We start from the raw sequence: 18690 nt of genomic DNA on the forward strand, positions 1-18690 counted from the left end.
ACCGTGTAAGATGCAAAGAAGAAAGTAGACAATCGCCACGAAACGCTTGCCTGCTGAAATTCTGATCCCTTTTCACCGTATCGTTCGAACGATTAATCGTCCATCTCGTTGTCGCGATTACGCTCATTGACGCTCCACGATCCTGTTATGCACGACCATCATCGAGATACGATCGTATCGCATCGTGCACGTGCATACAAGTACATATAGAGGAGAGAAATCTGCGAAGTCTACGAAGGACGATGGAGTCGGTGCTCGTTTAGAAACTGCTGCCCACTTTTGTATCCGCACGGTGCGGCGTGCGACGGGACACAGGGATCGTGGCGATGGCGTGGTGATGCGGTGGTGGGTTCTGTGTGGGAGGTAGAAGGGGTGAGGGCAAAGAGAGAGGGGGGTCGGCTGCGTGCAACCAGGGAGCGGAGACCGCGGCGCGGCGTTGCATTTAAACGACGATAAGTCTCGAAGCTTTGAAGACATCGCATCGGTCGGCTTGGATATGAGAGGGGCAAGAGGGGGGTTCAACGACCCGTTGACAGCCAGACAGGCGGACGCAGGCCAGACCAGTGCATCAGCCTGGTCGAACGAGCGGAGAAAGAAGGACGGAGGAACACGGTGGTAGGAGAATGTGGCAGAGGAGCCACAACAGGCGGGGAGAAAGGGGGCGAGTATATCGCCGTTATTATCGCCATCGACTTTTATCGCCAGACGATAACTCTCGACTCCTGGCGGTTACCTAGCTGCTCTGACGATGCTTTTTTCTCATTCTTCTTTTTCTCGTTCTCCCGCTCTCTTCTGGCCTTCGCGCCGCTTACTCGCGCCCTATCCCCATTCCTTTTTCCCGCTTCTTGCTTCTCCCTTGCCGTCATTGCCGGCAACGTGGTTAACGCGGGAGAGAACGATCCACCGACTGGTCCGGTCGCGGCAAATGCCCTTTGACGGCTTATCGCTCTTCTCTTCTCGGCGATAATCGCATAATTCTTTTTCTCTCATCCTTGTTTTTTATTCCCCCTTCCGCTGTTTTTTCCTCCTTTGCCTCTTCCTTTTTTTCTCTTGCTCCGTTATCTTTTATCTTCGCCTCGCCCCCTTGTCCGGCGACAAAAAACGCGATTTTTTTCTCGATTCGTAGAAACCTGGCTAAACGACGTACATACGTGTGCACGTGGTCGGTATGTATATTTAGAATTGGTCGCTTTGCGCTGATCGAGTGGGCCATGGTTACGACCATCGGTTTGTTTCCACCTACTTTGGTGTCGTTCTTTTAGTTTGGACACGCGCAAGTAGTTGAAATTGCACGTATGTACTTGCAATATATGTATATTGTAATTAACATTGTAAAGCGCGACGTCACTCTGACGTTGAGAAAGAAATTCTCTGAATTTCTTTAATCTGAATACATCTTTTATTGTACAATTAGCTGTATTTGTATTCTTATATATTCTAATTGGCTTAAGTGAATACGCACCTACATGTCTCGTTATTTCCATCGTACGACCTGCGATCTCTTTTGCTTCTTGTCGGAATTTTTTCATAGCTATGCGTTTTCAAAATCTATTTCGATAATTCAGATTCCAAGATCGATACTTCTTCAGCAACGATCGAACACACTAACTATGCGGCATAACCTGCGGTAAAACCTCGATGACTAAATCTGTCACAGACGAGAGGTCCACGATCTTGATCGCGTTGCTGCTTCGCGACGTTAATACGATTCGAACGAAGAGTAAAGCTCGAGCCGTATGTTCGGCCAGAAATCGTCGAAATGCAGAATTTTGCAATCAGAAGGAAGAATTGAACAGAACGCGTATGTGCACCGTGCGTGTTGGTCGGTCGACTGCGTCGAACCGATGAAGATGAAGGATGAAGCCCTTTCCAAGCGATTTGATCGGATTCCGTGTTTGATCGTCGATAATCCAATTTGCCCTCGACGCCCGCTGAGCTATCGTATACGATACCAAACGCGAAGGGACGAAGGGGGCAGGGGCACATGTATTTTTCAACGAGCTTGCACCGTCTGCTTCGTACAGTCGAATAGATGTCCCTTGTCAGACGTGGAGCCGTTCAATTTTCTGGAATCATGCATATACCGTCGCGTCGCAGAGACTGCCAATGAAAACGAGAGAGGAGAAAGGTATTTTTGCATCGTGAAATGCCTTTTTTTATCCTTTTGCTTTTTTTCGGGGCAAAGGGGAAATCGACGAGACGCATTTCTTCGGGGTATATCGGCGTTTTCTGGGACCGATGATAAGTTTCTTTCTTGCATGTTCAATATCTTGTTGGCTATTCGCTCATAAGAAACGATCACACCCTCGAAGTGTATATGTGTGTTTAGAACGATCAACGAGGTTCGATAGTGTTGGAATTTTTCGCTCGTTGGAATACGAATGGCAACTAAAATGGTTATCGTTGTAGGGTCCAATGAAAATTAATTACTTTTGTTCGCGGTCTTAATAAAAATTAAAATTTCAATTTCTTTTTTTATTTTACTGATGAAACTTTATTCCTGATGATCTCCTATATCTTTTATGCGACAATAAGTACTTCGATAAGTCGAAGATGAATTTAGTTTCCGACAGTGTCTGGACAATTTGCGGCCAAATTCTGTACGAATGACACAAACTTAATTCAATAAAGAAATCGAGGTGAAAGGTATAAGGAAAAACATCTATCCGCATTTGTGCGTATAATATAGTTCACGAAAAATCATTTAAATGTCCAAAAATGCTTTAATTCCATAGAAATATAGAAAATTTCGAATTGGTCATTTTATTTAAGAATGTCAATTACACACTCAGTGTTCTTTGCATTAATCAGTATCTAATGGGTGTTCCAATTCAAGAACGTTCTATATTCCTTCCATCGACTGTACGAAACAAGAAACATGGTGGATGATCGACAAACCGGACGATTTCACGCGAGCCCGTAATTCGCGTGGCGTCTACTCGTAAAGAGGAAGATTCAACAGGTGTACCAGCGATGCGCGAGAAATTGCACTCGCAGAAAGGAAAAAAGGTAGGCGGTGGTCGGATGACGCGCACAAAGAGCGACGCGTTATTTGTCCGCGCCAAGTCGCAACGCTTCGAAAGAGCTCGTCGCGTTGCAAACATTCCAGTTATTAACAGATAACAACGGCGCACGAGTACCTGCTACTCGCGCAAGGGTGGAAAGAGCTAGCGTTGGGTCTCTGGCACGAGTAGTCAGGTGAAAAACATCAAAGTCGATCGATAGGACCGTTCAAGTTTGACGAACATTTGCTATATTATAGTTACCTACGTATGAATGTAATCTCTTGATAGTTAAATAGTGTGAAGCAACAGAACAAGAAAAACGAGAAATCTGTAAATTATGACTCTATGCGAAATGGTCATATTTTATGTAATAGACTATAGCTAATTAAATTCTTATTCCTCTATAGAATAACTAAATTCAAATTTTTATCGTTCTAATCATTTCACAGCTATGAACAGTTGAATCGCGCAAGCCAAACCTGCCTATTTATTCTAACATCTTTATATTCTTTCTATTTGTTTCTGTTTTACAATCTTCTTCGCTTACTTCGATGAAAGTAGGTGTTGCCTAAAATCAGAAGCAGTCAGTAGTCATGCACTCGTCTCTTATTCTCTGATCCAAAGCCAATTTCCTCTCGCGATGTTCTTACAAAGTCTTCATTCCTGCGAAAGTTACGATCATCAAAGAAGAATTAAAAACTACGAAAAGCTATGTAGTTATCCAAGCGAGTGAATCCTATGAAGAATCACAAGGACTTTCACTGTTATCTCCTAACAAATTACTCTCAAGCCATCGAGTTCCACGGCATTCGTCATTCAGGATCGCGAACTTGAATAAAAATCCTGTCCCGTACGAGTGTCGAGCGCAAGTTTTTCGTGTAGATCCCGAGCCACGTGTTCGATATGGGTGATTCGAAGGGCTAACAGCATCGATGCTGGTCGCGTATAAATTTCATCCGGCTGTTTAATTGAATATTTAAGCGAGAGGCCGCGGCTGATCTCGCATAATCGGCCGGTTTATTGACTTCGAAAGAAACAACTTTCGAGAGGGAGTATATATATATACATAGGTTTGCTTCGTCACGAAGTATATTCCCTTTCGTGGCGGTGGTCGGTTTCTCTTTTAGTCTGCACCTTTTTTCAGTTCTGGCCATCCTCTGTTCTGCGGATTTTTCCTTTTTGGCTCCCGCTAGCCAACCACCCCACGTAAATATATTCGTATACAGGGCCCGTCCTCATGTTCCACGCATGAAGTACGAAGCGATACGACGTGGTGCGTGACGTTTGCGATCAGTGGGTTCGGGAACGGCAGGTGTAACTGTAAAAAACAGCCGCAAAAATTCAGGCTGCTCTCTCGAGGAGAGAAGAAGCCCTTGCTTGCCCGCAGCCTCAGCTTTCTCATCCAGTTTCATCGTCCTCCGTCTTCTACTTTCGGTTCTTCCTTTTCGCTCTCGTCCCTTACACGCCCTCGGCTGCCTTCTGGTATTTGATGGAATAATAACAGGGCGAAGATTCGTGATGCGCCACGGCTCGTTTCCAATGCGGTATGACGCGTCCGACCAGATACGACAGGTTGCACGAAACCAGACTAAATGACGGATCATTAATAAAAGAAACGTAGGCTATTGGTTGGAAAGAGCTGTCCGTTGAGTAATTTTAGGACATTGTTTGAGTGGTTTTTTTTACATCGTGCAAGAATTCGCCAATTTCCCGAGTTCGTGAAATATTTAGAACTAACCCTCTACAGTCCATGGTGTGTTTTTTGCCTTTGTAGGCAAATTAGGCCGTTGAATACCAGTTTTTTTTTTTTAGTGTTCTAGGCTTTTCAACGATTTGAGAAATTTCTCTGGTATTCTTCGACATCTGGTTTTAAATATTTTTCAATGAAAATAGAAAGGAATAACCGTAGGTTAAGAATTACGTTTTATAAGAGATTCGTCTTGTTGGTGAAAGTTTGTACCGAAAACCTATATTCCCTAGACTAGAATGTCTTCTGGACGTTTCCCAAGGTTCATAGAGATTCGAAGGACGCTCGTTCTGTTGAAGAGAATTACCTTTAAGCGTATTCCTCTCGCGCGCGACGATCAAGGCTGCGCTGGCCCTGCGTTCTCAGACAAGACGGCGCGTTTTGTAGAAACACGATCGCGAGAGTATGGATAGCTGTGGGATGGTGGGCTTCTTTGGACAATGCGCGGACACAGGCAGGCGGTCTGTAGATCGGGGCCGACTGACGGAGCAGAACGTAGCTCGCGGCCGGTTCGATGAAAAAGAAGTCATGCACGTAAGCGGGTCGAATCGCTCTAACGCAGACGGGCTATACGGTGTAGATCAAGTATGCGATGCATTTATGCGTCATGTGGCCTCAAGGATTTTTTCGGAAATCCAGGGAGGATATTCAGACAATATAGAACCGCTGAGAATTCGTTCCAACGGTGGAGGAACTAACTATATGTCGATATGTATCGATTTGCACATGTAATTATCCTTTTTCAAGTACAAAGTACGATAGGTGTTAAGAAGAAGGTGTTGGTTAGATAGTGATGGAATTTTAGGTCCTTTCTGACACTGAGACATTTTATAGGCATAGAGTATTGATTTAACTATTGATCTTTTTTCAAACGTAGGAAGAGTTTGGAGAAGAAGTAAAGCGGTTCAAAATTTGTTTCCAAATTTTTTCCCAAAAATTTGTCACAAATTACCACATCCTGTGATCTACATACGTATACGTATGGTCCAAAAGCCGATCGAGAGTTTTCTATGCCACGAAAAACGAAAATAATCGGCAGAACTCGCGCGTTATTCCAACCATGTTTCGCTTTACTACTTATAAAATATATCCTCCAATGAAAGAGTGGTGACTACGAGTACCAGCAGAGGACAGGGTCGAAATGGAAAGACGAGGAAAGAAGCGAGCAAAGAGGGCGAGAAATAAGTAAAGCTTCACTCAGTCGTGAAAGAAAAAGGGGAAAAGAGAAAAAATGTACAGAGCAAAGGGGTCAGGCAACGCAAGGAAAGAGACGAGCAGGCTCGAAGAAAAGAGAAAAAGAGGGAGAGAGGAGGCCACGGGCTTGGAAAATGAGAGAGGAGACAGGCCGGTGAATGGCAATGGCCTGGAGTGTACTAGAAGAGCGAACCAGAGAGAAGAAGGAGAAAACAGGAGGGGGGGGGGGGGGAGAGAAGAAGAAGGGAAAGAACGAAGAAAAAGGGAGAGAAAGAAAGAGAGCATAGGCCTGTGTAGCAGGCCATCACAATGTGTTCTGGTTGCTTCGGTCTGTCCGTTCGTTCCTGTGCACGTCCGTACGTCTGTCCGTTGTCTGCCCTGGCACTCCAACCGAGTGTATAGCCGTCTGGCCCCGGTGGAGGGTCTCTGACCGATTATCACTTGGTCTTTATGCTCTTTGAGGTTCTTTTAAACGTCTGTCCCGTTTCTCTGCTTCACCTCCTCTTACTACGTTTGTTCCTTCTCATCGCGCCTCGCATCTCATCATAGTCTTTCTCCCCCTGCCCTTCCATCCTTTCTTCTTCTCCTCCCTTGCGCTTTGTCCACATTCTTTTCGTCGCCACGAAATTCTCTACTCCCTTCACGGTGTTTCTTCGTATCTCACGATCCACCAACCTGTTCTCCGCTTCTCTAAATTCTCTCCCCCTTCTTCTGTGAAAAATCTTTTCGTTTGCCTACACTGGCCCGAGCCTTTCGGTTTTCTTCGTGGAAATGTTGTTTGGTAGCGACGACCAACCAGCGTAGGTTGGTTGGTAAAATGATTTCGACAGATACAGTATCATTTAGAATCGAGAGACTCGTAACGGGAAAACGACGCTTGTTAAATTTGTCGAATTTTTATTACGAGCAACGATCTATAATCTATATCGCTTACTTATCGTTGGATGAAAATTAAACAACTTTTATGAAGGCTCGTCGATCGTTTAATGCGACGAATATCTCATTATAAAAAATTGAAATCTATCGGGAGGAAATTAAAGATGATGCAGCGAATCCTTCAATTATTCGAGCGATTTCCATCGACTTTTAAAGTCATTCGGATAATTATGAACGGTAGTGTGCGTGTTCGTTGTGAAAGAATTTACGGGGAAAACATTTCATTGGTTTTTGATAGTCACTACCGATATGCTTAATCTGCAGCCGACGAAAATATTGGCGCTTCGTTAGCAGCCAATCCAACGATTTACGTGACTATCGACGCGACTCCTCGTCTCACGAAGGGATAAGAGGATTACAAGCGAGAAGGATTACGGTGAAAAACAACGCGAAGCGAATCGCACTGAGGCCGTTTATCGGAATTCGCCTTGCATCCACTAACTCCTTGTTAAACGCCATTCTTGGACAGAATCGTGTAGCCAACAGTTTACTGTTGTATAGCCCTCAACAAGCAATCGTTTCTTGTAAAATGTAAATAACACACACATTAATCATATTTGAAGACATGCGTTTTGCTAAATTTTATCATTATAAGGGACGTTAAAATTTGGAAAATAAATCGTAGAATAAGCAACTTGATTGTAATTTTTGAAACGACGTTTCTTCAATACAAAATTCCGTATCTTTCAAACAAATTCCCATTTTTCCACAACTTTCTATCAAACTTTAATCTTTTTATTCCAAAATGGTTTGAACATCTAGCCAAAGTATTACTTGTACAATAAGTTAGGGACCGTAATAAGTAAGAATTTCTTCAAGTCCTTTTAAAGCCCCAAAACAATAAGAAATCAGGCCAGGGATTCGAAGAATTCCATAACGCTGACCGTGCTAGTGAAAAATAGGCGGAGGATTAAGTAAAAATCCAAAAGGTTTAACCATGAAATCTCGATTGTAACAGCGTGAGCTCCGGTAATCCAACTTGTCTGACCGTGCAAGTGACGGGCAAAAGGTCGGCGGAGGTTTATGGTAACGGTAAACGGGGTGCTCCTCGATATGGCTTTCTTTAAATACCATAGTATAGTTCTCGAGTGATCGTCCCAGTTCCACGAACTCGGTGTCCGGTTCCAAGTATGTATATCCGTGGAATGCCGCTGTTCAAGCGGTCCGTAAAACTTGCATTTTTGCATTTCCTTCCCTTCCTCTCACCGTCCTCTGCCATTCCACCGCTGAACGTTCGTATCTCAATGCGCCTATCAACCTACGCGCTTCGCCTTTCGCCAACGAGATTTCATTCTCGGATCGACGTTCTTCAGGGCCAATGACTAGCAACGACCGTGTTCAACCGATCTTTCTCGTTATGCGAGCACTCTCTGTTTACGGTACGCTGGCTCGAGATCGAAGACCCCTTATCTTGCAAGTAGATAAGGCTTATTCATCGTGCAGGACAAAGCTAACAACTGCGCGAGACGTTTGGCAAGAGTCTGCGACGATGATGACGAGGCTGAGTCACGTGGTTAAGACGGAGAACGATACGAGAGATGGGTTGCGAAGAATGGTAACACGGAAGCCTGAACAAGCATTCGGTTAAATCTTTACCATTTTATGGTGTATATGAAACGATTCGAGGATTGCACGATCGAATATGTTAGGGGATCATCGGAGAACCGAAGCTTTCGGGTCACATGTTTGTCCAATTAGGGGACGTTTCTTCATTCGATTTTACAAATATTTTATATTTTGATCTATGCTTCTTATTTATGAGGAAATAGATTAACTCTTCTCCAGGTGTTCAGTGTTATTACATTCTCACCGAATACGGGTGACATACATGTTTACGTACCTGTCTTCCACATAAATTTCATTAAGATCAACAGATTTGGAATGTTCTCTTCTCACATCGCAAAATCTCTTATGAAGTTTCAATTTATTTTGTCAACATTCAAATAAACATTGTTCAACATGGCGAAGTATTAAAATCGGTCGACTCTAACATTTCAAGCTTTTGCGTGCTTTTCTCTAAATAAGGAGCAGCGTTCGATAACGTCGATATCGCCATGTAGCTAAGGGGTTGGGAAGGCCGAGTAAGACACGGAACTGGTTTCCGCCATCAAGACAGAAACTCGAGAATGGATATTGCGCCGCTTCTGACATTCCACGATTAATCTTTCCGGTGAATTATTATCATTGACCAAGCGTGTATCAATTTCCCGCTTCAGATCAATATACGTGTACAGCTTTCAATTTCTTTTATCACTGCTTCTTTTCAACTTTTAAAAATGTCAAATATTACATTTAAATTTTCCTTTCTAAGTGATTGGATTTTGGAGCAAAGATTAGGAGTAGCGTATCAAAATTTGCTTGTACTCTATGTTACGTCTGCTGCGCAGTGCTTGAGAGCGAAAGGGTGACACAACGGAACGTGCCGGGTGTGATGTGCCAAATATGCATAGGTTCATCTGTATTGGAGAATCTCGGGTTCTGCTGCCCGATTGTCTAGGGGACATTGTTGGTGCGTGCCACGGATCGCAGTGGTCAATGCACTATCAATGGATTCTTGTTAGCATAAGATCCACGTGGTTTTACGATGTTTTCTCTTAATTTCATAATTTCATAAATCTTCGATAATTTCATAATTTCTCGACAATTTTTCAAAGAACACGATTTTTATCATAAGTGTGGTTATAATATACAAGGACTTGTAGGGAATTTTAAGGAAGTTATGTTGTTGCATCTGTATGAAGTTAGTATACTTGTGTTGCAGCATTCGTTCCATCGAAAATTTTCAAACTATTAGGAGAAACATTATTTAAAGGAATTTAAAATTATTTAAAGGTATTACACTGGCGCCATACGTTACTAAATACAAGTTCCACTCGTAACGTAGGTTTATCACGAAAAAAAGTTCTTATAGCTTCGTCATTAATCATTACACTTAAGCTAATCTTAGTGAATAGAATAATTAATAAGCTCCTCGGATTATGAATTAACTAACGAACATAATTCGATCGGATGAGCACAAAAACAGTGCGCAATTTATTAGTATACCATCTGTTCTCGTTGCTCATTTACAAGACGAGCTTCCACTGAGATCTTTCTCAAGTTTGAAAGCCTATTTCCAAATGGCACTAATCGATCGTATCAATCAAGGTATCTATCTAGTAGAATCATCCGCCAAAACAAGGTATATGCTTCATAACTAAATTTCCTCAAACTAAAACAAACTGACCCTGACAACCTATCACGGCAAGATCAAAGAAGGTGTAATATAACGAGAGAGAGCACGATTCGTCCGATTGAGTAGCGAGTAATCGGGTAGTTGGGTTGACTCGCGCTAGCGACTGCCAAGAAACCAGACGATTTTCGCGACAGCACTCGTCAACTATGACTGCGACGGCGACTGCGGCGACGACAGCAGATGTGTGACGATAGTGTGGTGGTGGCGGTAGCGGTGGCGGTGTTGGAACCGGCGGCGGCTGCGGTGGCGGTGGCGGTGGTAGCCGTGACGGCGGTAGTGGTGACAGTAGCGATGGCGGCGATATGGAGAATCGAAAGAGGCTGCAACGGTGACGAAAGAAAGAAAGAGAGGGTGTCCCATGCGTAAGAAAGGGTTAGAGAGCGATGAGATGCAAGAGAAGAAGAGAGAGGAGAAAGAGAACAGAAACAAGACGGATGTGTAGGGAGGAGTAAAGGTAGTAAGTACACACTACACATAGAGGTGAGGGACAGGCGCGCGAGACGCGGCAGAAACTCGAGGGACGGAAAGGGGCGAAAAGCGACGAGCGCCACCGAGACGAGACGAGGCGCGACGAGGAAAGACGATGAAGGCCGACGGGGGTCGCGCACCGCGGCGCTGAACGCAGTGCCATCCGATAGGCAGCACCGTTTGCTCCACGGATCTTCGGCTCGCTCGGCTTCGAGCTTCGGTCGTTCGCTGCGTACGATCCACACGCTCGATCCGCCGCTTCTCCTTCCTTTTTCGTTCGTCTTGGCGTGGCTGCCGTGGCGTCCATGCCGAGAAAGGAAAAGCCAGCATCGACACGCTGCGCACGGTGGAAAACACGGGGCCGCCGCGAAGACGCGTGCACTGGTCGTGTGTGTCGTTGCCGCGCGTAGTTTTACGTGTACTGCGTATACGTCTGATCGTGCTCGTGAACAGAGGTGCCCCCTCTTCTCGTCCCAAACGGCGAACGCGCGGTGGTCAACACGGTGCGTGTGCTTGTCTCCTTCCTTTTTCTCGCACTCTTAGCCTCTTTTTTTTTTTACTTTACATCCTTTCTCGCTTCTTTTCGTCTTTTGCCTTTCGCCTAGCGCACGTTGTTGTTGTCTTTCTTTTCGACGATTCTCTCAGTCTCTGTTCTTTTTTTCCCTTCTCCCTCTTACTCTGTTTTTTTTTTCACTTTGTTTTGCTTTTTTTCTACCATCGATCGATATTGTCTTTAATCGTTCACTGTGCCATGTGATTCCACTGAACCACACTTCACACAACCATAGCAAACGACAACGTGCGTGATAGAATTTCCTGCGAGGGGATACACGAGTTTTCATCGTGTACGCAAAAGGTATAGGTATACTCATTCTCGGAACGCAAGAGAGACCCAGCATGGCCGCCCAGCACAAGACGAGTCAGAGTCAGAGTTCCTTACCGGTGTCCACACTATAACGGCAGCACGCTCTCTGTCTCCTTTCCTCTCTTCCTCCCTTTTGCTCTCTCTGTTTCTACCCGCCTTCTCCCGCCGTGTTTCAAAGCGTACACACTTGCGCTTCATCCTCTTTCCTCTTATACGTGCACATACAGACACGTCGCAATCTGTCTTCGTTTTTGCACAACGTTGTTGCTCTCGTTGCGTCGCTTTCTCGCTTTCTCGCTTTCTACTCCACGCTTTTCCCTCGCAGTTCGTTCCTACGTCTGTCCACGTCTCTTCGTTTCGCGCATACCCTCCACTCAAGTCGTGTTTTTCTCACTCTTCCTTGCGGGCTGGCCGGTTTCTCTTTCGCTCCCTTTCTCTCCCGGTTTCTGCATCTCTCTTTCGTTCTTGTCCCCTGATCGCGCCTTTCATTCGAAAATAGAACGTCACCGCGCGTGCCGCGCACATTTTTCCTCATGAAAACAGCGAATTCCCACTCGCTGACACGCGCGCGCGAGACACAAGCGAGCGCTCGTGTCGTGTTCTAACCTCACTTTCTGCGAAAAATTCTGCGGATTGATCGATATCCAACCCATTAACACGTGCATATAAACTAGTTAAAACTTCTGTCCAGTGTTCCGCAACACGTAGTTCACTTAAAGTCCTATAGAAATAAAAAAAATTCCATTAACTTTTTAATCATACCATTTAATTTCATGCACACATGGCATGCAGTTTTTTTTTCATTTGATCGATCATAATTAATCAGATGATTTAATAGAGCTGCTATTTATTGCTCCCAACGAAAAATTATTCCACGTACTTAGATGGCGTGTTTAATTGCTGTTGCGAGCTGATACACGAAACATGTGGTGCATCGATGGTCGATTTTTAGTCAAGTTTGGCAAGTGTCAGACGCATAAGAGCCGATGTAATATTTTTATCGCGGCCAATAGACTCTAATAGGAAGGTTACTGGCTTTTCATTTATCGTCTGTTGGCTTTGTTACGGTGTCAGACGGAGGCAGACGTCCGACGATATTCTGGCGGGAGAGACTCGTAAAAATAGTGTCTTCACCATTTCCTCCCTTCGGCTCCCGCGACTATAATTAGCACTATTCGCCGTTTTCTGCGTAAACAAACATTCGCTGCTTTGTGTTGTGGCAGCCTCTTTTATCGTCGCTTGTGTGATTTCCTGTTCGATAAAGTACGTGGAACAAACACCAGGGAAAAACACACGGCTATCTACGGCAGTCACACCGGTGTGTCGTTGGCTAATGTCGACGGTCTATCGATGCTACACGAGTTTTGCATTAGGAAAGTGTGGACAGTAGAAACAAGACCACTCTGTTCTCGAACCACCGCGTCCCTTTTCCTCCTTCGTGATTCTACGTTGGCGTATTTCTAGGAGACGTTTGCCTGTAGCAGAGAGGTGGACTGAACTATTCATGTCCGACGACCGTTCATAAAAATAGGATTTTAGTGATTTCTCCCTACGATGCTGCGCTTAATGGTGCCTAGCATGCCTGGGTAAATATGTACATTTTCCGGACATTCTTCCCTCGATTCTCTCTTTTCATCGATATTTAGTAATATTCACGCGTTTTACCGCTAATGCATCGAAATTGGATATTTTGGATTTTTCGAAGGCATCGTACAATGACCAGTCACGCGATACATAGTCATTATAGATATATAGTAGATATGTAATTTAATATGTACGAAGACCAGACACTTTTTCTTTTACAAAAGAGCAATTTTGAAATTCAATATGTTGTCAACCAATGTCAGGTCGAAACTATCCTCGTGTTTGATTTTCGGATTAAATACATATTTGCTTTCTGTCAGCCTTGAACATATAAAGGAAAATATTAATGGCATCACTCACGCAGACGAATATTAATTAAGTTAAGAAGTAGAGTTCTAAATCCCATGCGACTTCGCAAATCAGGGCACGGTTGAACTAGTGTCATAAATGAAATTGTACAGGTTACAAATTACAGCTTATCAACACTCTAATAGATTCTCTCGCATAACAGCGCCAAGTTTGATACGAATGAAACCAGTGAAGGGCTTCGGGTAGATTTTACAAATTATGTACATGTCAGCTAATTATCATATTTTGTGTAAAATTGTAATATTACAAAATAAACGTTTCTAACCTATAACTGGTAACTTGTCTCTTAATTCATTATTATTAGTAGATTATTTTATAAGTTATTGTGTATCAGCTGGATCGCATAACTTTCCGCACCAGCTCGTTGTATGACGTCGCCTCGACGAACGTGATATCAATCGTTATCGTTGTTTTTCTTTTTATCAACAACATCGTGAATACTGATTAGCGTTTATCTCGACTGTTGCCGACTATGCATCCAGAATAATTACTTCTCGCGCGGCCATTATATTTATTCGCGTTTACCGCCAAGGGCCACGATATTCTACGTGTAAAGGGCCACAGGGAACAGAGTTCACCGATCCTCCACATAAATAATAAATCCACGCGATGCGAGGTAGATCTCGACAAGCAGCACTCGAAATCTCGAGTGCACGTTCCGCGGGGCAACATTTTCATTTTTATGCTGTATGTGCGTGCTTGCACGAGAACTCGTCTTACAGAAAAGCAAGGGAAGGGAGGGACGCGTTTCACGTGTGTTGGACATCGTCTCGTTATATTGTATCTTGTATGGTCGGTTGCACGCGCGAGCAAAACCGTAGAGACAAAAGAGGGATGTAAAGGGGAAACGAAACGAGGGTACGAAACGAATGAGTCGACATCCGTTCGTCAACTATTTCTTTACTCCTATTTTACCAAGTTATAGAAGTCACGGCTTCGTAGATCAGAATGAGACAGTGCATGCTGCACGCTACTCTTTCTTTTTATCACGTGACCGTCTACTCTTGTTCGTAACCGACGTTATCGTTTTGATACCGTTGTGTGTTCCATGTCTTTGTTCCAGCGATCTTTAGCGTTAGAGTCTCGATTTTCGACGTATACGTATAGGGTGTCTTGTGCAAATCAGAGAATTTGATTTTTAATGTTTTGAATAAAGATACCGAGTGACGTTGAATGTAGCCGATCAAACGTAGCTAGAATACTTATTTTAAGAGCGACGATGATTTTTTTGTTGAGAACGTTTAAGAGAAATTTTTTATTATTATCTTCTTGATGGGTCTTATCCTATGTTGTTATCGAATAATTCGCAAGAGTAGGCATGATGTCACAATTCGTATTCCAAGATTCCTGTCTTTTTTCATTTTTTTTTTTCATAATTCTAATGAAAATTAGTAAATTAATGTTTCTAGATGCTTAAAAAATAATATAGATTTTAACGTAGGATTTTCTGCGCAATCGACGATATCTAGTCGCTTATACTACCTTCGCACTTCGAAATTATTTCTTTCATTTTATCTGAACGCATAATCGAAACACCCAATTGTACTTTCATATCAGACGAAGCAAAGCGTATCTGTATAGACAGACTTTTGAGCTTGTTTCTCTGCGTTCCATTGATCGAATTTATTACGTATCTATCTCTTTTGTTTTTTCTTGTCGCAAATTGCAGCTGTTCATATCACACATGTACGAGTGGTTACATGTATCGGAAACAAATGATAACAAACCTGCTGCCAATTATTCGCTTTTTTTTCAATCCATAGCTTCGTAAAAAGACTTTTAAATTCATTAATACGTACTCTAATATGTATTTGAATAATTTCTTTGATCCTTAACTACAGACGTGCATATCATCATAAATTGCTTTTCTTTAATCGAGCTACCGATCAACTCCATAAATTGAAAAGTACAGACTATTGATGATATTAGAAATACCGGTTTTCCAACTTACCTGACAGTTAAGCGATATAAATCAAGTTATTCGAATTGAGTGATTTGTTTCTTGAGGATCGAACATCAGTTCGCGTATTTACGTATATACCATATGAAGCCAAGAAATTAACAAGTAGCAGAGTCGATTAATATTACTTTCAACAAGATCAATTAACAAATCGCGCGAGACTAATACCCTGTAATAACAAATCTATATTACTATCTGTTACAGATACGTCGTAATTCCTCCTGGAGACCGATAACTGGGGTCGATTTTCCGAAAATTCGTTGGATCGGAACTCGCGAGTGCGGTGAAGGAACGAACAATACAGAGAATGCCAGGGCGGGCAGCGGAGGCGCGTGTACTCGCGAATGCTCGTCCGGCGATCGTTCGCGACAACGATCGGCACGACTCGCGATGATGGCGGAGTGCGATCGCGTAGCAGCGATATCGTCGGTGGAGTTGGCGCGACGCGGATACCTCGGTAGAAACGTTCGACACGCGACGGGATAAATGCGAGACCGAAATCTCGTGGGTGAACCAGTTGTCGCGGCGACGAAGAAGAAAAAGAAGAAAAAGAGACACCTGGAGTCGGGTCGATACAAACGGAGCCCGAGCTGGTTCCGGATAAAGGTGAGAGCAGGTGTTTTACTAAGGAGGAACGATAATAGGAGGTTGGATGTAGATCAGAAGGAGGAGGAAGAAGAAGAGGCGGAGGAGGGGTCGAGGAATTTTGGAGTGGATAGCGAGACGACAGATCTCGAGGAAAAGGAAGAAAAAACGAGAAGAAGAAGGTGTATTGGAAATATTGCAATTCAAAGGATCCACTGTAGACAAGATCGGCCTATAACCAGCTGGACTGGACGGCCTCGCGAGTTTTCGTTGTAGGGCCGGGAGTTGTGGGGGTCACCACGGGGGCGGGGGTGGGTTTGCCCCTGCTTCTTCTGGTCGTCGGTGTTCTTGGTAATCAAGCGTGCACGACGACGGCTGCACCGGTGGTTTCCGATCCGCACGTGTCCCTCGATGCTACGCCTCCTCGTCTTCTGCCTCGATCAACGGACCGTTCATCGTCGTCGTCGTCATCATCATCAATATTGTCATCATCGTCGTTCCCGTCTTCCTTTCGAAGAGCCATTTACAAGGGTCGATTTTCCAATCACCATCCGGAGAACCCAACCTACGAGAGCGCCTCGAAGGGAGAACTGGATTATCACGAGGTATCGTTGCTACCGGGCGAACGAGAAGACCCGAACGGTCTCGACGGGGATCGGTTGCTCTCTGCCTGGGAACGAACGAGAATCGATACCATCGGAAAGAAGGATCCTTCTTCCCCTGTAGTAGCAGGCGGAAGAGGAGGCGAAGAAAGTGAAGGAGGCGGAAAAGAAGGAAGAGGAGGAGGAGGTCTGGCTCACGAGAGGACCAAGTCGAGACGGCGACAGGTCGCCGCAGTGAGCCTGCTCGATGATCGAGGATCATCCTCTTTAAGCCCCGTCGAACCATACCAATTGGCTACGAGATTTTTTCGTCCTCGTAACACGGAACCATCTTCGATTCATATCGACGGAGTCGAACCAGAAATTCGTCGAGGCGGTATTATCTTTACCGCGAGCGAAACAACTGGCAGTGACTCAACGTTATCATCGTTGGCTTTCGAGGACGCTGTCGGTGATACCTTATCGAACGAAAATCGTTCGACGACCACGGGAACAACAACAACAACGACAACGACGACGACGACGACGACGACGACAACGACGACGACGACGACGACGACGACGACGACGACGAAGACGACTACGAAGACGACGACGTTAACAAGAAGAACAGCAAAAACGGCGACTACGGTAACTACGGTACTACCAGTCCCTTGGACTAACACGTCGTTTCGTTTGGTTCATCGAACTGTGCCTAGATTATCGGACGACGAAAGTGTAAATTCGGGTAAATCCGCTGGTAGACGCAACAGGAAGGCTAAAGACGAAGAAAAAGTGGTAGAGGTAGATATCTCGTCTCGTAAAGACGACAGGGATAGGTTCGCGTTCGCGGGGGACCGTAGTAGTGGTGAGGTCAAAGGTGGTGGTGGTGGTGTCGTCGAGTGGACCACAACAGTCGCCAGGCCGATGTCAGCGTGGTCGTATCCTGAAGATGAGGAGCCGGGAGCTGGAAACGTAAGGACACGCTCGAGGCCGAAAGAGGCGGCGAGCGAGGACAAGGAGGCCGAGAGTGGCGAAGAACAGGTCAAGGTCACGGTAACAGAAGCCAAAGGCTCATCGTCTACGTCGACTACGGCAAGGACCACGAACACGTCGCCGACGACCACACAGTTACCACCACCGAGTCAAGATACCTCTATGGAAGCACGTGAGTACCACGAAATCTATTCTTCTTCTTCTTCTTCTTCTCCTTTTTCTCCTCTTTTCTTTGCGTCTCTACGCACAGGCGTTCTCTCTCGTTCCGACCACCAAAGAGAGTTTCCGACCCGTGGCCGGCTCGGCTCGTCTCTTTCTGTCGGAGACTACACGCGAGCCGCGTGTCTCTCGCGTTGCTTCTTTTGCCGTGCCTCTCCCCATGGACATGTTTACAGGAACCGAAGCTCGACGCAGGACCCTTGGTCAGGTTATTTTTAACTATTCTAACCGTGCGGCCACTTTCTCCTTGCCCTCTCCCTTCGCCCTCCAAGTCTTTCTACCTCGCGTTCGTCTCCGTGATGTCTCGTGCCGCTTGTGTTCGCGCGTCTCACTATGACCTCGTGTTCTACTCGTTCTGGGTCCTTTCGTTTTAGGTCTTAGGCTGTGGTTACGATGGATGCGTATTCCGGCCAATTGACGTTCTGACCTGATGAACTCAATAACGCGATGTATTAGGTTGTTTTAAAAGATTTGTTCATTTTGTAAGAAAATAATAGACGCGCAACATTTCTTCTTTTATATTATTTCATTGAACTACGTATGATCCATTCTGTCTGCCAATGGAACAGTAAAATAACGTAAAATAAAAAATGTTGCGTATTTATTGTTTCCTTATGAAAGGAAAGAAACTTTTGAGACAACCATTAGATTTATTATTTTTATTACAATTATTAATTAAAATGTATAATATGTATAATATTGTATAATAATGTATAAATGTATGATACATAAATTTTGAACGAGCGTGTACGTTGCAGTCCTCGAACATTCCATTCGTCAAAACATCAAGTTGATTCGAGTACGCATCCACTGTACCCATACGCGTGGAAAAGATCGTTGTTTGTTCGTATAGTGACTACTTTTTCGCTTTCCTTTTGACGAGTTTTGCCTTTTTAAGCTTTTCGTTCGTTTCAACCCTTTGAAGGAAGGAAGGGATGCAGGGCGG

General features: G+C 44.4%; 1 protein-coding gene across 1 annotated transcript in view; it reads left to right on the forward strand.

Moving 5' to 3' along the window:
* Positions 1–15849: 15849 nt before the first annotated feature.
* Positions 15850–18690, forward strand: part of LOC117212923 (probable serine/threonine-protein kinase dyrk2) — a 68970-nt gene continuing 66129 nt past the window's right edge. The window contains exons 1-2 of the mRNA XM_033458066.1: positions 15850–16074; positions 16170–17697. Of these exons, the coding sequence (XP_033313957.1) occupies positions 15850–16074; positions 16170–17697 (1753 nt within the window). The remainder of the gene's footprint in view (positions 16075–16169; positions 17698–18690) is intronic.

The sequence above is a fragment of the Bombus bifarius genome, unplaced genomic scaffold (genome assembly GCF_011952205.1).
Source record: "Bombus bifarius isolate JDL3187 unplaced genomic scaffold, Bbif_JDL3187 scf7180000008417, whole genome shotgun sequence".
Lineage (NCBI taxonomy): Eukaryota > Metazoa > Arthropoda > Insecta > Hymenoptera > Apidae > Bombus > Bombus bifarius.